General features: G+C 37.1%; 2 protein-coding genes across 4 annotated transcripts in view; both read right to left on the reverse strand.

Moving 5' to 3' along the window:
- Positions 1-19,662, reverse strand: part of LOC117204137 (protein split ends-like) — a 381,520-nt gene extending 361,858 nt beyond the window's left edge. The window contains exon 1 of one of the 3 annotated variants that reach the window (XM_033441269.1): positions 16,206-19,654. In XM_033441269.1, the coding sequence (XP_033297160.1) occupies positions 16,206-17,659 (1,454 nt within the window). In that variant the 5' untranslated portion in view covers positions 17,660-19,654. Of the gene's footprint in view, positions 1-16,205 lie in introns of all 3 variants that reach the window. The other 2 variants (XM_033441271.1, XM_033441268.1) reach the window with 2 other exon arrangements.
- A 585-nt stretch (positions 19,663-20,247) lies between these two features.
- LOC117204140 (dnaJ homolog subfamily A member 1) lies at positions 20,248-25,062 on the reverse strand. The gene is made up of 5 exons (XM_033441273.1): positions 24,893-25,062; positions 22,704-22,889; positions 22,317-22,611; positions 21,896-22,235; positions 20,248-21,796 (listed from the first exon to the last, which is right to left on the reverse strand). Exons 2-5 carry the CDS (start codon positions 22,833-22,835, stop codon positions 21,367-21,369), a joined length of 1,197 nt encoding a protein of 398 aa, XP_033297164.1. The 5' UTR covers positions 22,836-22,889; positions 24,893-25,062; the 3' UTR covers positions 20,248-21,366.
- Between the last annotated feature and the right edge of the window lie 141 nt (positions 25,063-25,203).

Raw genomic sequence — 25,203 nt, forward strand, 5'->3', positions numbered from 1 at the left:
CTAAACACTTCTCGTGCTTATTGCCTGTTCTCTCGTAAACGGAAACATGATATATTATTGTTTGAAGGACAATCAGTAACTCTGTTAGCACTTCAAAAGAACCGTAAAATGTCCTACTACAAGAACGACTAACAATACAAGTTTACTTTACAGACCCGATACAACCTCTATTCAAGCATAGCTTCTTAAGCTTCTTAAGCTTCTTAAGAATATATATGTAGATACTATTCTTTCAATCTTCAACATTCTATGAAGTTTAACACCTTCGTGCATAATTGAATAGACACTTAACCGAACGTTTAAAATGCAAAAAAAACTATTTTGAAATGTTAGTTTTCAACATGAATTAAAAATCACTGCACGGATTGCTACTAATCCGAATGTTCCTCTAATCCTCTATTTAAAACACGGTAAAATAACAGAAGACATAAATTAAGTTTTAAAGAGCCGCAATAAAGCAGAGGTTTCGGTTTTTATTTTTATGGGGGTTCCGTGCCGAATAAGCGTTTCTTTGATTCTATAGAGGCCACTAATTGCGCAAAATTTTCAAGAAAGGAAATCATCTTCGCTTTCTTGCTCTGTTTGCTAGTAAATATAAAAACGTCAGGCAGAGCAATTTAGCAAGGTGAAAGTGAAGACTCTGGCCTCTAAAGTAACCCCAAGTCCATCGTTATACGACTTTTCTCAACGAAGTTGTAACAGTTCAGAAACCGAGAATTTTTCAGGAAAAATTTCTCGGCTTTCCAATTCTGCGTATGTAATTTTACTATGTAATACGAACGAAACGATTAGACTGCAGATATTTGTGGAAATTCATAGTTTTATCAACATAAGTGAAGAAATAGAACCTAAGCAGGAATTTATTACGCCTATTGTGTTTCTCATATTTTACATATGTTTGCATATTACGTGCATTTTTCCACATTTAAATCTCCCATAAATGCATAAATGTCGGCAATCTAGTAATAACTAACATTAAAATACTATTTCATATTTTTCTTTTCCTTTCCCGGTTTTTTCAATATGAAGATTCAAACTATTCCCTTGTAACGCGTTCGATAATTGAATGGAATGAAATTAATTTAATATCAAAGTGAAATTACAACCTTACTAAACAGAAAGAAAAGAAATATCTAACAAGATAACCGTACTAAAATCTACAACCAGCCAATTACTAAAATGAAAGGATGTAATCTTCATATTCAAAGGCAAATTCACGTCAATATTTTATGTCCATAACGCTGGTAATTGAACGGTTTATTCCGTGTCCCAGCTAACGCCACTTTCCACGCTACGATGACGTAAGGTGCTCCTTTTCCAAGAAAACAAATTAAAAAGATTGTCATCGGTATCGTGGCCCATGTTAACCGTGCAAGTAGAAAGCGAGCAGAATACATCGTCGCTTTATCTCCTGATAAGCCGATTTCGCTGGTTGACCAGCTTTTATATCCGTAAATCCCATAAATTAGCCGAAACCTATTAATAGAAAACGGACACGTCAACGAATGATTTCTAAACTCCGCCCAATACAAGGAGAAAATTAAATCTCGACACGTGTACATTGTCGTTGTACAGTGAAATGCGGCATTGTGTACAAAAGGTCATTCGCGATAGTGATCTCATAATGGCAACTAATCATATTTTTAGGAAATACAGGATGCTACGTAGAAACGAATTTCTACATATTTGCTTCTCGGTGATAGTAATTTATGGTCGCTCTCTCTCTCTCTCTCTCTCTCTCTCTCTCTCTCTCACTCTGTCTTCGTTTACAAATACTCGAGAAGTTAATGAAGTTCTAAATTACACAGTATAACTTTCTTAATTTTCACTTCAACGCGTACAAAACGAATTGTGAGAAAAATGAAAGTCAAATATGCGAGTAAATCGTTTGAAATATTAACAACAGAATAGTAGATAATAAGAATGAATTTATTGAAAAAGTACTGTTACTCGAGATAATGTCTTAATTATCGAGAAAATGAAATGTCGCGCAAAGTATCAATTATTTTCAATTCATCGATATTTTTGGCGCAAAGTACCAACAATTCTTGAATCGAATACGTTTTAAGGAGTTCGAATAACGCAAAGTTAAATTACGCGTAAAATAACATAAAATCAAAACAGAACATTTCTATTTGATAGTTGGTCTGAGCGTTTGCACAATATGTAACCACTGTATATCTAATACACGTTTTATAAGACCTAGTTTTAGCTTGACGTAACTCGATTCATGAAATACAATGAATTACTCGATCACAATGAGTTATTATCCTCGTTAACCGGCAACTTCCTACATCGTGGCTGAAAATTAGTAGCTCTATCATCGAAAACGACTGCAATATCATTTTCAAAGCGTTCCCTTCGTTCGAAGCGTTCTACAACGCGAAAATTCCACCGACGAGGTTGCATCGAGATTGATTGTGTCTCATTAATGCGGTGACGTGTATCGCCGTGTACCGTTTACGAGGACAATGTTAGACGAACGTAAAATTAAAATTGTACCGCGCGGTATTGCAAAATAAGCATAAAAAATTCACCGCTATAAATCGCCAGGGCGGCGTGCAAGCATTTTATCGTTGCACTAAAAGCGTTTTAAAATTAAAAGCGACATTATCTAGACTTTGGTTAAGCGGAGCTCATACAAGTTTTACGAGGACGGCTGATACCTCTATAAATAGTTTGAGTATCGAAGATCTCGCGTTGTTTGCCGTTCAAAATTAATCTCGTCAACGTATATCCGACATAGCAAACGTAGTTAGAAACGATGATAATCGGTAATACGACTTATTCGTGATCGGGGAATATTAACTTTCGTGTAGTAGTACGCGGCCGAAATAATTCCTATAGCGCGTCTAAAAGAACCCGCATGAACCATCCAATCGATATTTGCAATGTCAAGTGCCCTGCCCCTTTACATCGCGTGAAAGCTCAATGAATCTATTTAAAGATCACATTACGATCACGCTGTCATCAAAAAACGAACGAACGAGCGCCGTATCGGAGTGTGAAATATGCATCATGTATAGCTACTGTATCGTACAAGTCTCGTTATCTTTTATCAATTTGTCGTTAATTTATCTGAGTACGTTTCAAATTCCAGCACTCGTTTATTACACTGGAATATTGCAGGCACGTTAATTATATAAGGAGAACGAAAATTTCTTACGATCATGCTAAGCTTGATACGATTAAAAAGCGGTCACGATTACGATCACGATCACGATCGCGCGGACTATTCGAATATCGGTCGGTTCCATGCAGACGACATTTGTGTGGGAGAGGTTCGTTATCAGTACAAATTACCTGTGCTCCTACGCGTTTAATTTAGTTCGCAGCGTGCAATAATAATGCTCACATGACAGCCGTAATTGCTCTGGATCGATGATAACGATTCAAGATCAAATCACGGTACGTCAGCTTTCGACGAAATGAAATCAAAAAAGCATTTAGATCGGCAAACGAGTATCGACGAAACGAAATATTTAAGTCAGTCAAGTTCCCCGGAAATTTGATCAGCATGAAATTTCACGTTAAATTAAGTTTCATAATATTTGCATAACGTATGAACTGTTCCTAATTACGGGGATAATTCAGATAGAAATGAACTAATGAACCGAGCAAAATGGGCAATGCGTCACAGCTGCATTATTATAGCGATTGTAATTAATGTCTGTGAATTTTATATTATATTTCTGTAACATTTTCACCAAGATTAATTCTTTAATTTCTAGTAAGCATAATATTATTTCTCATAGCTGTAACAACCAGTATTATCCTATCGTTTAAGATACTTTAAGATCTTATTCTATTGCCTGAAAATAAGTTTCTACTTTACGTACAACGGGTGATTTCCAAGAAAATCTAATAAACCAGCTTAATGCAATAATATAATTTTTGTTGAAAGGTCAGATAAACCGAAGCAAATTTGTTTTCGAAGCTATTTATAACGATAGTGTGTTGTAATTACCGCACGTTCTAAGAAGATAACTTATTGTTAGTACAGCACTGGCAAACATAATAATTCAAGCATCTAAAATACACTAGACTTCTTCTTATTATACAATAAGCTCCACTTTAATCGATTATATCTTTTGTTAACAGATCCATGAAGGAAAAAATTCAGTGAAACACAAGTGAATACACCGCACAGATTTTATATTGAAATGGCACAAAAGGGAAATTGGATATACGTATAAAGAGGCTAATTCAGAAGTTCTGTTTTCTTAACATTATAATTTAATATGACTTATTAGGATTAGCAATTAGCAAGCTGTCCAAATTATTTATTTCCCACCTAAATTCATAAATATACGTGCACATGTGCGTATATTATTTTATTTACACGTTACAAATGATATTGAGCGTATATTTTCAGATTAACCGGCTAGCCATTTATACAGCGGAAGTACAACCCGCAACGGTCGATTAAGAGAAGTCCATCTGTTTCGAAATTACCTTAATATCGTAAATTTAACCCTTTACATTCCACCGATGTCGTTTTGGCGACATTTACAACGCGCAAATTATTATATCATGTTGTTCTCGAATGTATACGATAAAACGATCAGAAAGATTATTGTACATGTATAAATAAAAATTCAGCATCTCTTTATCCTTTCGAAGCATAAGTTTTAGTTTCAAAAAATGCTGCGGTTGCTAATCAACTTGCTTTAAAAAATTCTCAACGCATAAATGATAAAAAAAAAGAAATGTTAATGAATAAGATTACATTTTTATTTGCGCAAGGAAGAAAGGTAGTTCTACAAGTACTCGTAAGACGTAGAAAATGAATCATCAAGATTTATGTGGAAAAAGTGCGATCGAACAGCGCTACGCATGAAAATTACCCGCGCGAGTAATCGCAAGCAAACGAAGATTTTTCAAGTGTTTAACGAAGACTTATCACAACAATGTTTAAAAGTATCTTTGTTTAATCAGAGTGAAACGACGAGTACGCGATACACGCATCAGCCGTAGAACCAGGTGCGTATTCTCGATGTTATCGACTCAGAAACACGCCACGCGGCGCCGTAGTGCGTACAATCAGCACAGCTATAAATTACACACCGCGTGTATTCTTGCGCGTAGATCTTCGACGCCAGGGAACTAAGGGGGGAGCAAAACAAAAAAAAAAAAAAAACAAGAAAGGGAGAGAAAAAAGCAGGCGGAGAATATACAAGAAACGCGTGTACGCGATCGCAAACGCGCGCCAATGACGATAACAAATTGACACGAACAGCGAAACAGGAACATCCCGATCATCGTTTATCTTCACAGCGAACGATTTTATCGTACGAGTACGAGGAAGAAAAGAAAGCGATGGTAACGTCGATCGATCGGCTGCGATGAAAATTCTGATCAACGAGACGAGCAACTTAAAAACACTCGGTAAACTCGATACGCCCCGTGGAACGTTATTTCGACGATCGATGCCAACCACAGTTTCTGAACAAGTGAAAACTATAATTAGCCCATTACTCAATACAAAATGCGTCGAAAGCAATTCAGGACCTTGACGGAAATAAGACCGTCAGGCGATGAACGTTATTCCACAAGAATTTGATTTAAGATTTAACCAACTGATGTAAATATTTGATTTAACGATGCTCGTATTCGATTAAATAAATTTCTTAGGGCACCTAGCACAGATCGTAAGGAACAGTCAAATATGGTCAAACAATATCTTTGTTTTTTTACCATTTATACATCTTAAATACCTTTTTGTTAATTCTTAAAACTTCTAATCTAAATCTACATTATATTTTAGACAATAATTTCACATTTGGCTCAACAAACGGACTCTCTCTTGATTGACTTGGTAAAATTTATACGGCAATCCTTCTGTTAAACGCAGAATACAATAAATTGGGAATACATTCTTTTTTAATATTTAATTAAAATTAACCTACTCGAAGAGTTAATTAGATTAAGATTAAAGGTAATCAAGATTCGATCGTACGATTATAACGGATAGAGATCCATTGTTAAACATCAGATGATAAATTAGAAACGAGCGAGAAGACTACTTGTGTTTAAATGACAAACGAGAGCTCCGGTCGGTAAAAAGGAAAAGGAGGTCGGCAACGGTCGTAAAAAAGACAGCCCTCAGGTTTTAATAAACGGGCCAGAGTCAGATTAGTCTGAATTGAGTTCCATCCCACCTTAGAAGGAGTCCACGAAATACGAGTGTAGATACAAAGACGCGGAGGGATGGCTTGCAGATTGTACTGAAATTGCGAGTCACGGGAATTTCCATCGGTATGGCCAGCCGACCTCTGCCACAGTTTTTCCCATCTCTCTCGTATTCTCAAGGAACATGGTTGCAGGGATTGAGGAGAGGAAGTTAAGAGGAGCAGTCGGAGAGAAACGTGAAAATGAGGCAAACACTATGAGAAACTATGAAGAACGTGACAGGGCAGAATGGAACCATACAATAGGGGGAACCATAGAGAAGAAAGAGAAGGAGAAGAGAAACACTTGGCGTCCACGGCGACAGAAGGCTGGTTTACCGCTGTTTCTGGTTTTCTCGTATCCCATTTAAAGGATCGCCCTTCTAGAGCGTCCCTCCCTGTTGGAAGAGAGGCAACTTTATCTCAGACCTTCCCGAGGCAGAACATCGCGGTAACTAAGTACCCCAGCCACGTGTGCCTCTTCTGCTAGATTGACCCTGGCCACGATTATTTTTTCATTCATCATCGGGCAACACGAAATATTTGATATTTTTTCGAGCTCATATATCTCCAAACGAGAAACATGTAGAACCAATTATGAATTGATGTCGCGAAATACCGTAGGACTCGAGCGAAAAATCAGATTCAGCTCCTACAGGATTCGAACACCCGACCGCCGGTTTCGTAAGCAGTAAGGGTTACCGTTACGCTACCGACGTTATGCGAAACTCGTTCTTACCTAAACCTTCTGTTGAGTTCGTCCGATCTTCGATGATACACTTGGATAGCACATATGTATATCCTATAGAATATACTCCTGTTTGCCCACAACTTTTCCTCTTTTCATTCGACTTTTCTTGTTCACACACATAAATCAACCGCGATACTTCGTAATTAAATTGATTCGTAATAGATAAAAAAAGAAAAAAGAAGAAACATCGTGTTAGAAACAGAATTAAGTCGAAAATATACGAAAAATTAAGGAAACACAATTACGCGGCAAATAATACAAAAGACGTAACATGATTAAATACGAAATTTTCTCAAATTTAAATCACCTTCCGAAACCTTGTTTAAATGCAGGTTATAAATTTCGTATCAACGAGGAACGAGTACGTATAACGTATAGTGTACAGTCTCGCGTGATATCAATCAAACTCGATGACTCACGAGCATCGTCCCAACGTACGATGTATCACGGGCGCATCCCGAGGTTAACGAGAAACGATGCTAAAATCTAAACTACATCGAGCCATTGACGAGGTATACAGAGTTCGCGAGAAAAACGAAAAACGAAATGAAAGAAAGAGGAAAGAAAAAAAAAAGAGAAAAGAGGATCTTATCGCCGCGACGGTTATGCAACTACGCCGTGGAATTAACAGCTTCGACACGCAACGATGCACCTGTATAGCGATTTTCGTGACGTACCGGTGATTTGGCGTGTTTAGCAAACGACTTGACGAGTCATTAAACAGAGAACACTGGCAATTAATTATCACGTTTGCGTAATCGCCGCTCGACGCCGGTGGAGGTGTGGTTGCGCAACTATCGCTCATTCTGTTCTCTCCTCTCGTCTCCTCTCGTGGCCGAGTGATCCCTCTCTTTATCCCTTTTGCTCGGACCGGGGCCCTGCTGACCCACCGCCCTCGCCTCCGCCATTTCCTTCTGCGTCGTCCCAAAAGCAACGGTCTAATCGTTCGTGCTGCTAACCTTAATTTTCCATCGCCACACATACGCTACCGTTCGTAAAATATCCGGACAGTTTGATCGATTAGTGGTAACAGTATTTGCATTTTACCAAAGTGTATAATATACGAGGGAATTAACGACCGCAGACATTTACGACCTCTTTTTCGAGATCGATAGATTAGAAATTGGAATTGTCTGTTTAAAAAATTGCCAGTATTATTGGTTTCGATTAAGTTTCATTTAATTAGTTTGGTATCATTAATTAGAATGAAAATCGTCAATGCGCTCGATGATTTTAGGTACCACCGCTTGAATTTATGTACCTGGAGGTTTTATCAGTTTGGAAGAATATTCTTTATCTGCTTCATGGTTTACGAACTGGGCGATCTGAAGATAAAACTTTTATTTTTACATCAAACGTTTACGATTAATAGGGACACAGAAGAGTGACGAAGTTACGTGGAATTACAAATGGCTGTATAGCGTTCCGTGTATCTTGAAATCGTTCGTATTTTAGTTACTCTTGGTCGATGCAAAAATTATTTCATACGGCGACCTCTACAAAATTAAAATTAAAATATCTTTTAAACCGTAAAACCGCAAAACTATCTTATAGAGAATAAAAAGAATCAACGATTAATGTGTAAAGAGACACGTATAATGTTTGCTATTAATACTTTAACGTTACAAAATTCACAAAATGATGGATCTTCTCTTTTGGGAGATACACGCGATTTTTATTCGTCCTATCCTAATTCTTAAGATTATTACTTCCATCGGTACACATTATCTTTTAATAGCCAATTTTCTATTATTACATTACAGATGTTTATGCAATTTATAGGAAATTTAAACGTTTCAATTTGTACAGAAAGCATATGTTATGCAAAAATATCCAAGATAAAATACTCGTTACGATATTTACAGGATGAACCAAATCTTTATGCAGATTCCATTTCTATAGCTATGCTCGTAAATGTATGGACTAGCATAGACATACCTACTGTTCACAGATATCGTAACAACGAAGGATAAAATAAAAGCGCAGATCCTCTCGATTAAAATACGTCGTGTCAAAAATAAACGAGTACGTATTGGAATACTTTTTAGTAATGTACATAATATATAGACATCGTATATTGCGAACGCTTTGCGAGCGGCCTGTTGTTTTTCCCTTCGATCGATCTTCATTGATTTCACGGCAGAGCCACTTTTCCTGCCAGCCAACCGGCGGCCGTTTGTGTTACAAATGAGCGAGCGATTCTTCGCTCGATAATAATCGCCGTACATCAACACGCAAGAATGCGGTAGAATATGATTCTATTAAAAGACACGTTCACCAATGGGGAAAGAAGATTAAATGCCGTGACGAGTCGTCAGCTCTACGATGCGTTTTAGAAAGCGGTACACGCTCTAGGAACATTTCGATTTTAAAATAACGCGCCACGCGCTGCCAGACCAAGTGAGAAGAAGATATACCGAGAGCCGTGAGAGTAAATGCGACAGGTATTTTCGGAGTACCGAATGATACGTGAAAGTACATCAGAAAAGCATGGATAGTCATATGTAAGTATTATCTTAAGTACTCTACCTGTTCTATATTTATTGAAAATGCTACTTTCCTTTAAATGTTTACGATTAATATAATTGTGAATTTTAACATCTTCGGTACAAATCCTTCTCTTGTATTTCGTGGAAAATACTTTATCTTATATCTTTGCGTATACATATTTTAGAGAGACAAGATACGTTCATGACTTGAATAAAGTTTTCTTTCTTCTTATAAAGATTACGAGCAAGTATACATGAACTAATTGTGGTATAAGTCTAGTAAATTGTAAAAAAAAAATATTCGATGTTTCAACTTTCAACTTCGAGGAAGATACAGCTGTAATGCGCGCTTTTGCTCGATGAAAATAATTAGAAACTTCGCTGAAGGCATACAAGCGTTCGTAGGCCACAGCAATGGAATTTTTTTCCAGGCATATATGTATGTGTTCATAAGCGAAGAAAATTGATTTTGCTTCACGCATACAGACGCCTATAGCTTTATAAAAGTATTTTTAATCAGCACTCTTTTCACAAAGGAAAAACAGAAGTTTCTGTCTTTCTCATTTGCGTGTATAGAAAGTGAATAGCTCGGAAGAAAAGGTTCATTTGTAAATGGTATTAATATTATTTCCGTTTTCATGAATCATTCTATTAAAGTGATTGCATACACGAATCGCGTATAAATATGTGATTAATCCTTTGGTCGGAAAAGTACACAAAGTAATTAACACTTTATTTATCTAATCCATAATTGTTTCTTTTTTCTGAACGAATATTTTTATTTCTCATCGAACATTAGAATTTTATGCGCCATCTCATACACATAGTGATTAAAGTAGTTGCAAAAAAATAACACAATTTTTTTAATGGAAAATCATATTTTGTAAAATCAAGCTGGATAGGAATACTAGTTCAAAGCTACGATGAAACTAGTTAAAAATTATGTTGAATATTCTAAAACACATTTACTTTTAAAAAACTTACTTTTTAAGTTTAAAAAATTTACTTTTTTTATAAAAATTTGTTACCCACGTGCTTAATAATTGGAATACTGTTTTGAAAAGTGTGTAACGGTGACATAAACGTAATCAATTTAGAAGAAAAACTTTAATAGACCCGATATAATTAACATACAATTGACGTTGCAGAACAAACAATGACAATCGATCGAATCGCTTGCGCTTCAATTTATACGTACTCAATCAGATACCGAAAACGTCCACGTGGTTAATTACTTGTTTATAATACCATTATACAACCATCCTTCGAGATTATTAAGCAACTCGTTGCTTTCAACCAGTAATTAATATTTGTTTCGAAATTCGATCCATATCGTCATCGAATGTTTAAGAAACATAAATAACAAATAATAATATGCGATGAGAAATGCAACAATCTATTGCAACTACTAACAGATAAATATTACACGTATTGTATATTTTAATTTCGCTATATGAAATGTAATTCTTAAGGAAACTTTAAATTAGAAAAATAAGCGAAACTTCTATATTTTCGATTAATTTTTCTCTTATACCCAAGATACGATATTATTAATATAAAAGATATTGAATATTTATTATTACATATATAGAAGAAAGATAAAATTGTTAATAATATTATATATATATGTAGAACAGTTAGTAAATGATTAAAGAATACTAAGCGCAAATAGAAAATAGAAGATATCATATAGAATATGAAAATAAATACAAAATGGAAAATAAATAAAATATGAAATTAAATGATATCAAATTTAGAGCGTGGTTACTTCATACTCGCGGCTAGAAATAGAATCGATAAGAAAGTATAAACGAAAATAGAGGCAAAGCCGGGTCGTATAAGTATAACGTTGAAACACATTCCAGACCATAGAATGGAAACCGCTCACGGGATTATCCTTTACCCTAGCGCAATTACAAATTTCATGATGGCACTTAACACTATGCAAAGTAAGTATTCTAATGAATATTCAAAGTGCTCAGCCAGGAATAATTGCAATGCCAAGTATCTGTGCTGAATCTCGCAAACTGCGTCGCAACAGCACTAATTTAAATAGATTTACATTAAAAACAAACATGCCAAAACATCCATCTAAACGGGTCAAATATTAATACGTCGTGACACTTCAAGGTACTATTCTTGAACGTACCAACACCTCCCATTTGAATGGAATTATAATTGCAAAAGGGTTCGAATAATTTCAAGAACGAGCAGGTGAATATTTCATTGCCATCAATTTCCTATCCTTGATGATAATTCCTTTCGCTCGCTTCGTTTACCTCGAATTTCAAGTGGCAAACGTTTAGTCCTTCCGTCTTTAGTTTAATTTAAAACACGGAAATACGTAAACTATATATAAAAATACATAAACTGGCGAACAGATGTGAACATAAACTAAAATCTGACACCTCTTGTGCTATAACATACTAAAAATATTAATACGTTGAGAGAGAGAGAGAGAGAGAGAGAGAGAGAGAAAGAGAGAGGGAGGGAGATACACACATACAGAAGTAACAAGTTTTGGATTACAAACTCTTCTCTTTTTATCGGAGCAATTTTTCATCACAAGATTGAAAAAAAGAAATCTTTGTTTTTTAAATTACGTATCAAATAAGGAGAGATCGATCGACTTATAATTTGAAAAATACACTTGCGCGTGTACAACTGTACTTGTTCCATTATCAAACTTCTCACTACGAGAAAAATTTTATTGGCGTTTGATACGATAGTCGCGCTACGAATATCATAGGCTTTCCACGAAATTACTTTGCTCGTATCCGAGAGAAATATCAAAGAAAGAACCACGACCAAACGTCTCAGACATCGCAAACTTGCGTCCGAGAATCTCGCAGAACGTTTACCATTTCAACGCGAATAGTAGATATGTATATAGGAGACAAGAGTCAGGTCAAAAAAGTAAAAAAGAAAGGAGGGGAGAAGCAGACGAAAGAACGAACGTCAAAGCTGAAGCTACGGTTGATACGAGCAGACAACACGACGGTACACACGAGAAAAGAGAAAAGGGAGAAGGCCGAGGGAGGACCGAGAGTCCGAGCACCTAGGAGGTATGTACGAGAAGAGAGAACGAAAAGAGACAACAGGCCAGTAGATATTATAAATCAAGAAGAGGTCCGTAAAGGGAACGTCGGTGGCGAAGGCGAAAGAAGAGTGAAGAAGAAACTTACGAGGGAAAACAGGGGAGAGTATGCAGGGGTAAAGGATAAGAGAGGAGGGGAAGCATGGTCGTACATCACCGGTGGTATTTACGACGTACCATCGTAAATCAATGATCGCACGAACACCGCAGTTCAACGAAATTCCTTTTCCCTTCCTATATATGCCCCTCTCTCCTTCCTTCCGACCATTCCTCCGCTTCCTGTACACGAGCCGATGTGAGAATCTGTCCTGCCATACATCGCCTTGGACGAAGGATGCTGAAGCTTAAGAATCTTTGAAGGAATCCTTGCCCTACAGCCAAGATATATCGACGATTTATCCGGCAAGACAAAAACTATTTGTCTTCGCTAGCAGAATTTTCGAACGTAAGATGAATTCATCGTTTTCGTCTTGAGCAATTTATGCGGCTACTTTGACAGCATCGCCGATCTTAGAAATCTTTTTCTTAATGAACACGTCGGATCACGATTATAAGGAGCCTCGTCAAGGTCCATAATTTAGCGATCACTGATTTCGACCAACGGTTCAACGATTTTTTATTACTGACGGCCAATATGCCGTCGATAAATCACTTCTTAAGAACGATCCTATAGGAACCGCAGTCAGGAAATCATTGTTTCGAAACGATGTCCATCTTATAAATAAAGCTTCGCAGATATTTGAATCTAACGTAGAGAAGAAGGTAAAAAGTTGTACGAGTTTGCAACAATTTTCTTATCAAATCTCGTAATCTCATAATCTTCTTATCAAGTAAACAACGAATTATTACATGGGAAACGATACAATCAGCGAGAGTAAAGAAATTGATACTTTAAAACAGATAGCAAGGCAAGAACATAATTCTTTGTCCCTCTCGTTTGTTCGAACAAGCGCTTTAGCAAATAGGAGACAACTAGAATGAAAGCGTTTCAATTTGTTTTCAGATAGAATAAGGAAACAGATAAATATATGTAAACAAATATAAATCGGAATGATCATGCGTCCGAAAGATTCTTCTCCGGTCAGAAAAGGAAATTGACCATTCAGGTAACGAAGTATTGTTTGTCAGGGTTCTTTAGACGTCGTTTAAACCGTGACTCGTGGCAGCCTGGGAAGGATCGTTTAACGAGGTTTGCAACAGACCAGGTCAGACCTTTTCTTCGCTATGGTACACGATTACGCCACGAGACGATACCCTTTGCGCTTTGCAGCATCTCAAGGAATCAACTTCCCTCGTTCGACATAAAGGTAGATGCGTCCCGTCGCAGCTGATCCCAAGTGATCCGTGTAGAATCACGTTGCACGATTGTCGAGACCCCGATCCCGTCACTCGCCAAGTCAACTAACCTGGGGAAAGCTGCATCTACGCGCCCATCTGAAGTCACTCACAAAGTACGATTTTACGTCTGCTTAGACCTCGTACAATGGTTTTAGAAAGATGTTTTTGTAATTCCGGTTTTGTGTTCTTTTGGAATTTCCTCTTTATCCATAATTCGATTAACGCTTCTTCTAATAGAGAAAACAATAAACGATAAACTGGTGGCAAAGCATTTTACTCTAAGAAATTTTACTTTAAAAAGCGATTTGGGAATAGATAAGTATTGTAATTTAACAAAATCAGGTATGTCTGAATCCTTGATGCATTTTAAATATTTTCCCTTAAAATCCAAATTGAATACGTCGATTAAATGTTGTATTATTGCTAGCTAATTTGGAAAAAGAGAAAATAACCGCTCCAAAGGAAATAGTTTATATACAAAACATACACGTACAGGGAATTTTATAATACAGACAAGAAATTGTTGAAAACCGCTGGGATGTGAAAATTATTTACGAGATAAACGATGTTGTATCAACTATCCGATAAAAAGATCCTTGAGAACAGCACATATACTCGTCACGAAACGACCTTCCTTCTACGCCAAACAGCTACAAATTTATTTACCTACGCGGCGCACGTCAGAGAATTTAATCCGTGCAATTTTTACACGTTGCGCGCAGACGGGACAAATGTGCCCTTAGAAAAAAGAAAAAGCCGGAGGAAGCAAAGGAAGACAGTGGGAGGATGCGTAACATCTTGGCGGAGACAACCGTAAAAAAGGCACGGTGGAAAAGATGAAAGTGACCCTCGAACGGACTTTGAAAAGAACCATAAAAGTACAATGAGGGGTTAGAAGGAAGACGCCTTCGCTTTCAACGTACTGGATGACGACGGGAAAGGGGGCGTTCAACGGAGAGCCTTGGCTCCCAGAAAATTCGTGTTTTTTACTCGAACGTCGGGAAAGATTACAAAGGACGGAAAGGGGACAAAACCTTTTTAAGATCTACGACGAGAGAAGAGGCGAGTGTCTCTGTGCTTAGGTGACGAATCTTGCGAGCGCTTGTTACGCTCGATGCTTTATTATCAGAACGAACTGCCGTAAGTCATTTTTGACTAACGATCTGGTTTCTCTGTGAGACCACACCATGCCTTACGACCTTACGCACAAAAGAGGGGAATCTCTCACGTGGCAGTGTCTCCCGGTTTCTATCCTAATTTACCAGTCACTTCGCTAATCTTATTTGCCCGACGCTGGACGCAGTTTAATTCCATTAGCGAAATTAAAGTTCTAGCAAGAGCATTTAACCGCGGATCGATACCACTAACCCGCAAACCACTGAGACAAACCCCGATGAAATCAATTCTGAATAACGCGATAATAGAAATTTTTACGTGCGCTCAACGATTTTATGCGATTAACAATCGTATTTCTTTATTTCTCGTGTGATACGAAGCAAGCGAATGTCGATAGCGAAACTACCAATTTTAGATCTCGAGTTTTCGCGTTTAATAAAAATGCCGTTTCGGTAAAATTAATGTTGTCTTTTATTGAAATAGAAACGCGATTGTATACGCTTATTTAGCTTTAGCTTTATTTAGTTGAATTATAATCATCTACGTATAGCATTTCAAGCTTAAACTATAAATTAACTAATAATATGTAATTTGAAGAATTATTTATTTCGTCGAAAATATTTAACAATTCGTGAAAATCTCGATTTTTTCTATCTGTATATTCACATTCCGCTCAATTTTTTTTTATTTAATTTAACTCGGAATATTTGCAAATCAATGATGCCATTAAGATAATTTACAAAGACTAAAGCGATGAATAATTAATACAAACGTGAATGCAAATTAAGAATAATACAATGTTAATAAACAGACGCAGTCATTCTAAAAACTGCATATCATGAAGTATGTGATATGCATTATATAAGTTGCATAACCTAAATTACTATATCGTAAAAAATGAAGATACATTTCATGAAATTTAATTGGACAAAATTTCGTTTCTCGTTATACATTGAAATCTATCTGTCTTCCATACGAATTACGATAGTCGTTTCGTCATTGCATTACACATATAGCAATAACTGAATCGTTCAAATATCGCGTTAAACAAAAGCATCTACTATAATTACCATACGTACAAATAATATTATTATACTCCGAAATACAACACTCGAAAATAGAAAATATAATCATTTTGGTTCCAACGTATTACGCAACAACAGAATGAAAAACGAAGTGAACACACATTGCACACAAGCCAATTAGAAAGTGATCGTGACGGGAAAAAACGAAAGAGAACTCACCTGATATAAATGATGACCCCGTTGGTGCATATCCTTTTCCATCCACGTGGTACCGTAATCGCTTGTTGCTGCTGCTGTTGTTGCTGCTGCGTAATCACTGCACTACCGTTCATCGTCAGCACTACATTTTGTTGAACTTGATTATTGTTATTGTTCGGGTTGTTGATGCGCGGAAGCGGCGGTTGACGCGCAGCCTGCTGCGCGCACGAACCGCCGCCGTTAACCGTCGTCGCGGCAGACAAGCCGTCGTGTGCCGATTGACTTTGACTTTCGGGGCTGCTCAGGCTACTATAAGTCGACGATTCACCGGTATCAGATCGGACAGAGTCACAGCTAGTCGCACCACTACCACCACTACCAACAACAACAACACTACCGCCACCACTGACAACACCGACGTTCGAACTGGACGAAGAAAGCGACGAGCCGGTTTGGTTATCGAAACCGTCCTGTTGCCGGCTCTTCTCGTCCATATTGATACGTTGCTCGACACTGTCGCCTTGAAAAACACTCGCGGACGCTTGAGACGGTTCGTTTCCCTGCCGTACGTACGCGACACAAGCGTCGTCGTTTAAAAGACTGATACAACCCTCCCCGAGATTACCCTGCGTGATTTGACTGCCGCTATTGTTATAACCCGTGTCAGCTAGTCTCGCTCCAGCTGGATAAATTTCACCGTGGATTCTCGATGGAAATAACTTGTTGGGCAGCATCTCACCGGCGTTCACCCTGCCGATCGGCTCTACGTTATTGGTTGCGAGGTTTTCGGTATTATTCGAGTCGTTTTCCAATGGACTTCGATTCGCCGGATTCTTCGTGTCGCACGCCGACACTACGCACGTCATCGTTGTGGTCGCGGACGTGCTGGTTGTTTCAACTAGATTCGTTTGTCTGTATAATAAACCGTTGTTGGAAACGATCGTTCCGTAATCTTCTTCGTCTTCGGTGTTACTGGTTGACATGGATCGTGCCGATCGGCTCGACTCTCCATCGGTGGACACATACTCGAGTGTTTTTAACCGACAACAATTATTGCTGCCAGCTACGGCAACCGTGCTGCCAACGGCGCTGTTATTATCGTTGCAATAAATGGCGGTTTTGGCGGGAAACGTCGCCGCCGCCGTCGCCACCTGCGGCGGCAGAATGCCGGCGTACGTCGCCTGCTGCGGAGACTGATAGCCGACTGCGGTAGCAGCAGCAGCAGCGGCGGCGGCATTCTGACCGACCGCCGTCGCGTACGCAAAATTCTCCCCCGATACGTAGACTAGAACGCTATTTTGTTGAATCCCCTGTGCGTGCTGCGGATGCTGTTGCTCTTGCTGTTGCTGCTGTGGTTGCTGCTGCTGCTGCTGCTGTTGTTGCTGTTGTTGCTGCTGTTGTCGATTATGATGATGATGATGACCGTGATTCGGGAGAGCAGGGTGCGTGGACGGCTGCTCAGGCTTGCCGGCCATGGTCCAGGTCCAGCAGCGCTGCAAGTAACCCCGACACCGACATCACTGGAACGCAGGTAGCACGCCTACGTGGAGACACCTCCAGGTTCTGCTGCATCCTCCATAAACGGGAATGATCACGCGTTTCCCACCACCGAAATCCACCGCGTTCTTTCGGTCGTTCCTCTTGGCCACGCACGCTCACCGATCATTACAATCTCACACCTGTCATCCACGTTCTCGTTCTTCGACATCCTTGGCTTTACCGCGCACGGCATACCAAATGGATAGTTTCACCGATTGTTCTTCGTTCGCTCGATTCTTAATTTCTTCGCCAATTTTTAAATCACATGCACGTTCACAAACACTTTCCTTCTTTCTAATTACAGACTCGTATTAACGGTGCCAAGATTTTGAAATTGGAGAGCATCCGTCGGATCACAGACACGCGCTATTCACCGGTCAATGTCCGTCTAACCTCTCTCTTACGATCGGTGCACTCTACCATGGTACTGGTTTCGTTGGTTGTTCGTGATTTTAATGCGTCGGAAATCACAGTAAAATTACGTCAGTGTTATTCTCCTTATCCGACGATCACATGTTACAAGAAAATAATAAGACGAGTCGACATCTTCCATTTAGTTAATATGTTTTTGTTTTGAAAACTTGATTGCTCCGATAATAAGAACGTTATTTCGCTTTCTTTCGATTGTATGCTTATGCGGGTCAATAAATTTCTTTTACGAAAGAACAACTCAAAATCGAATAATTACTTACAATGGATAAGTAAATCGTGTTTCGTTAAATAAATCCTATGACATCTGCAGTGGGAAGAAAACAATTCCTTTGAAATTGTCATTCCCTATACCGGTTCGATGTAGAGCAAGCGGATAACATTGTTTATTAGGAAATTACGCTTCTGCTGTCATTTACAAGGTCGATTTACAAAGCGACGGCTCTCTCATTTGTCTCGTTCACCGATTCAGTCGCGTCGAAACAACACAATGGGGCCAAGCATTCAACTAACCTAGACTCTTCAACACACTGTTATTTGTAACGCGTGTACTAGGTTACACCGAAAAAACGACGTTACGAGTCAGAGACCTTTCTCAACGTTGCAGATGCCAACGAGTAACGTTTAAGTAAACTTTGGTGAAAAAGAATGCCACACTTCTAAACAAGAAAAATTGAACTATGTAAGAAAGTCAGGTCGTTGAGGTCGTTGTGTCATTGCCACGGTCCCGTCGCGTTATTCGCGGTCGCAATTCTGATTACTCCGTTTCACATGTACGCACTTCTCGACCGAGAAATAACGAAATATTATTCGATTATGTCATTACGAGCCACTGTCACTAAAAAAAAATACGCTACTCTGAATCTTCGTTCACACACTAAAGAAGAAAGCCATTTTCTTCGACACTGAATACGTAAAGGTTAATAGTGACCGAGCCACGACTCACTCGATCGGTAATGGCGCGAATGCACTCTCGGTACAAAAAACACTTTATATTGCCGTAACAATTCGCGTTAAATCGCACGGACGGACGTACGTCGTGTTATGACGCTGTGTCATCGTCACAGCAGCAGTAGCACCACCACCACCACCACCACTGCCTCCACCACCACCACTAGTACTACCACCACTACCACCAGTCGCGGTTACGAACTCGGGTTAAGTTAACTAACCCTCTTCTCGACTCGAACACCTGCGCGGGCCGCGCTCATCGTTTTCACCGAACCTCACTTCTTGATCGCGTGGAAACGCACGCTTATTATATTCTGACTAGCACAGTTACTTCGCTTTCTCGCACTGATCCCTCGTTCTCTATCTCGTAATCACTTTCTTTCGTGAAACACTTCTTCGACACCAACCATCGAACGAAATTCCATTTTGCAGATCTTATGCGTACGCTGTTTTCGCGTAACTGATATTGGAAAAATATGGCTCCCTCCGCATACCCAGAAACCTTTGCGGCATCTCCGACGTCTAGCTTTCGGGCACTCGTATACGCACGTTACAAAAACATCGACCCTCGCCGCGATTATATCGCCATCGTTAGGCTATTCTACGTAACTCAAAGGCACGTTAACATTGTTACTCCTACTAATGCCACTATTTAATATACTCGCATGCGTATTCCGTTTAAATTTATACGTGCATAATAGATCTTTCGTAAGTGCCGACACTTAACTAAACTAAACTAAAACTGAAAATTTAGGAAAATAATTTTCTTAAAAGTATATGTATATATACACATACATATGTATGTGTTGATTGTGAAGAAAATTGAAATATAACATGCACATGAGGGATCAGAGGTCGAATTTTAAACACCTTTCTTTGTTTTGACATATTTGACATTATACTTTTTCCAATTTATTTGACACGATTGAAAATCGTACTAATCAATCACCAATTTATCTATAATAAATAAGATTATAATACGCGTCTATTTTAATTCGCTATAGTAATTACGGGCGAGTACATGACCTAGTATACAGTAAATTATGTGAAGATTGAAGGCGTGTTTAATTTAATGCAGCCGTACAACCATTAAAATGGACAGTTGTTTACGCGCATTATTCAATTTTAACGAAATATATTATGATATTAAAAAGAGCAACTTTTTTATAACGTTACTGAATGCATTTACTGAAATTATACTTTTTACTTTCAGTTCCAGTATTATGGTTATAAATAAATACTAGAACGCACAAATCTTATTTTTTATTACAATAGATAATGAATACGCGCAGGTATAAGTCCAGTTATACACACACAGGAACCACATTTTTTCCACGAATTGTATTTTGAATAAACAAGATTTTTTTTTAATATCGTCATATGTCACTATATGAGACTATAAACAAATATTAAACACTACCTACATGTAATGGAATAATGTACCACTGAAAAAAAAGTAATTTTGAAGTCTATAGATCAAGATTACATTTTATTTCTGTTATAATAAATGTGTTCATCGATATTTCATACTATTTTCACGATCGTCATATTACTAATGTAGACATCGATTTAAATTCCAGAAGCTTGTATTGTATTAAAATACTAATAATTTAAAGAACTTCAAGGAATATACGAATACAGGTAAGATTACTAATTTTGTTCGACTGTCTAACTTTACTTCTCGCATTCGCAGTATGCGCGTATCGATGAAAGTCGAGAACAAAACAGAACAGAAAGATATTCACAAATAGCAGAAAGTAATCAGAACGTTCAGCGTTATACGATGGACTTGATTATGTTTTGCTTTCGTTATTAACGTTACACGACATCACATTAGATGTGGAATAAATTCAATTTTCCTTATCACTCTGCTTACTGATAAGTACATCTCTTTAAATACTTTTCTACAGCAAGCGATGAAGTAATTTGTAACCAGTTTACCAGCTTCCATCAGAATTTATAGTTTAATTCAGAAGTGATAATAAATGTACCATCAACAGCGTTTAAAGGTCTCCTATACAATTCAGTATTTGTGTATGTGATCTTTATACCAGAATCAATAGTGATTCCGCAGGTGTAAGTTTCACAGTCGTGCACTTATCTAAACATTTTTCTCAGGTTTTTGTCATCTGTCTTGAAAAACTGTTATGTGTCCGCATTTTTTCGTCCTTCTGTTAATACATATGATTCAGAATCGAGCGAATGGGACAAAAGTTTAAAATGAAAGAATGATCATATTTATTGTGAGATTGATGTAATTGAGTTAATTCGTGGCACATTGAACTCCGGAAGAACCTCCTTCATCTTCCTCATACGCTTGTCGTTGTTCTCTTCGCTTCACTTCTTGATCTGGATCCAAGTCCATCAGAGAACAATCTTCTGCTCCCTCTGGAATTATAACCTCTTCTCTTGGTGGTAAACATTGTTCGAGTGTTGAAATGACAGACGGATCCGTAGATTTCGGGAAATTCACTACAAATTGAATTATAAGCCTGCCGTGTGTGAAAGGATCTTTGTAAATCGGCATTCCCTCATTCAGAATGCACTTTAGGTCTCCATGTTTTACAACAGATCCAGGATATGAAGTTATAACTAAATCTCGCCCGTCTAAAGTACGAATTACTTTCTGAAACCCACAAAGAGCTTCTACAAGCTCCAATTGCATCCTCATAATTAAATCGTGACGCGAACGCCTAAAATAATATAATTAATAAGCATTATAATCCAAATATGATACAATACTGTTAAATGTGATGTGTATGTTAAACATAACAATTATATAAAATACTAACTTGAAAATCTCGTGTTCTTTCTCTTCAAGAACAATCATAATATCTCCTGGCTCGTAATCTGGTTCCTGATCACCTTCTCCAGCGAAAACAATCCTCTGGTTATGTACCATACCTGGGTCAACATGAACTTCCAAAATCTTCCTATCTCTAATGGTTTTTCTGCCGCCACATTGTTTGCAGCGATCACGTGGATTAATGCGGTCTCCTTGACCTTTACAGTCTACACATATACTTTGCAGATGCTGTAGCATTCCAGGTCCTAGTTGCTGTATTTGAACTTGCATACCAGAACCATGACATGTTGTACATTGTTCCACAGAACCTTTCTTCCCACCAATACCTGATAAAAATATTTTAATGTGCAACATTTCATTTCACACGTTCAAAACATCTTTAATAAATATTACTATATAATATGTACCTTCGCACTTATCACAAATGACATTTTTCTGTAAAGCTAACTTGCGTACGGTTCCTTTATACAATTCTTCTAGTGAAACGGATAAGTGATGTATAACATCTTGACCCTTGCGTTCTCTCCTACGACCCCTTCCACCAAAACCTCCACCAAAGAACATATCAAAGATATCCATTGGCGAAGAGAACACATTGCCTCCTCCACCACCCTCTTTTAAAGCTTGTTCTCCGCCTTGATCATAAATTCTCTTCTTTTCCGGATTCGACAATACTTCATACGCTTGTGAGATTTGTTTGAACTGTAACATGAGAATTAAATTTAATAGTCAAACTTTTGTTTTACAACATTTAATTAAAATCTTTAGCACATTGTTACATTAAAAATACGAACTTTTTCTCCTTCATTAGGATTTTTATCAGGGTGGTACTTTAAGGCAAGTTTTCTGTAAGCCTTTTTCAAATCTTCCTGTGTGCATCCAGGTTTCACACCCAAAACATCATAAAACGTAGTTTCTTTTACCATTTTTATTGTTTTATTTCCTTTGGACGATCTTCAATTGTAATTATATTGCTCCTGCTAAAGACCAAATAAAGAGAAAATATTATTATGATTATGCATTTTAATTATCTATCATTTTTACATATTTAATATCTTTATAATCACTTAACGATATTTACTTTAACGCGAACTATTAAACATATCAAAATAATGTTTTGGTTTTTTTTCGTTTTCTTCTTACAATTATTAAGAATATGTAGGTACTTTTGATAAAATTAATGTTATAACGTTTATTGTATATATTATATTAGATTTTATTATTCATTATGTATACTAATTATTTACATATAATATATTTAGATATATATATTAGAGGCTGATTATTCTAGTGTGAAAACATTCCTCAACTTGAATAACATAAATATGTAAATCATTATTGTACAATTTTCCTTTCACATTAATATGCATGATGTACGTATTTCGTAATAAATACTTAATTTTATGTAGCAGACCAGTTATATTCATGACAATAAATGTAAATTTTCTTTTAGAACAAAATTATTTCAAAATAATAAAATAAAATTGCAGGTAAATACACATATAGTATGTCAATTTATATATGGAAATATAGTTAAATCCATGTATGTTACAATGTATTAAACATCAAAAACAGTTTTGTATTAATATCTGTTACAGTAGTTTTATGAAGTATAGTAAAAGTATCACGCAGTTATACACTATACTTTTTTATTAGATGATTATTTGTTTAATTATATTTATAAAATATTAAACAGATGCATGATGAAAAAAAATACAACAGCAAAAATCAAACACCAAATTGAGATACTAATCTTTATGCAATTTAGGGACGTATGTCCCTGACACATGTACCATGAACTCATTACTCATGTAGTGTTATGTATTTGCATTAAAATTCATTAAGTATAGATAAACGCAAAAGGTTGAAGAAAAAGAACTTTATATTTCTTCATTGTTTTTGAGACAGATAACTTAAGATCAAAATACTAAAATATATTATTGATATTTATATACGTTATACACGTTTTAAACATGGAAATTACTTGTAATGACCTTGAACTTCAAATACTTCTAACTTTAATATCGATATAGCATAATTAGAAGTATATATATATGAAATGAAAAAGAAAAATTATTTAAAACTTGAGAGACCTTTATAATCGACTTAAAGCTGAATAAAAATGTTATAATTAACGTAGAGAAGTCTTTAAAGTGTATTAATACGCTCGTAGAAAAGTCCAGCAAATTGTATCCATGTGCGTGTTTCGTTTCAAAATGGCGACGACATGATATTTTAAGATGATAAAATATAATTAATTGACATAAAAAAGAAAATTAAAACCTCGTTCCAATCTAACGCAGTGTTTGTCGTATCGCGAACAAAGAACACTACACTTTCTAGATCCTTCTACTAACGCATACATGTATATGCACATATACATACGCAGATACTGGAGGTTTGGACTGCCGGTAAAAAATTGAGTAACAAAAGAGTAATAAAGGACAAAATAATGATTTTCCAAAGCAAAAAAAAATTAGCGTTATCTTCCAATTTCAACGGTACAAGTGAAATTGGAGATCTAATTAGAACTTATTACGTCTTAAGTGACAGATTATACTCTGCAACTTCAACCACGTTTGGTATTGACACGAACGAGTAAGGCAATAGGGGAACATCCACCATTTTTCAACGTTAAAGTGCGAGTCATGGACGAACACGACTTGTACTATGATAAAACTTATTGACGAGTATTTCGTAATATACAATATGCTTCAACAAGCATACAACTATTATTCAACCTTCAAACATCCACTTTAAATTCCCGAATCAGTAAAATGTTCTGAAAATCGCTACAATATTCCATAATATTCTCATACTATACCATAAATTGACTCTACACGTTACCGCTATGCGAATTCCTACCTCGAGAAAATTTCGCGAGTTCATAATCGATCGCACGATTCAACCATGAAAATTCTGTCCGTTTGGACGTATTTTCTAAAATATTTTGAACCTTACGATTATTTGTGTTCAGTCTTACCTGTACTAGCAGAAAGAAAGCTACTCGTGCAAAATATTCGTGTGCTGTTAATGCTCGTCTCACTCCACGTAATACTATTTGACGAACGGTTGTAAGCGTATAGAACTCTCACCAATATTACTGCCCGTACCGTACCCGTTCTCGAAACTTCCTAGGAGAGTAATGGACGTTACACGGAAGAGAACCAATCAGATGGTCGAAGAATTGCAGTCAGCGCCAAATGCAATTACGGTCTTCTTAAGAGTTTCACGAATATTTGTCCCAATACTTCATCGATAAAGTAGTAAATAATTAGTTTATGTATGTTAAAA

This window comes from Bombus bifarius, unplaced genomic scaffold, assembly GCF_011952205.1.
Source record: "Bombus bifarius isolate JDL3187 unplaced genomic scaffold, Bbif_JDL3187 scf7180000007977, whole genome shotgun sequence".
In the NCBI taxonomy this organism is placed as follows: Eukaryota; Metazoa; Arthropoda; class Insecta; order Hymenoptera; family Apidae; genus Bombus; species Bombus bifarius.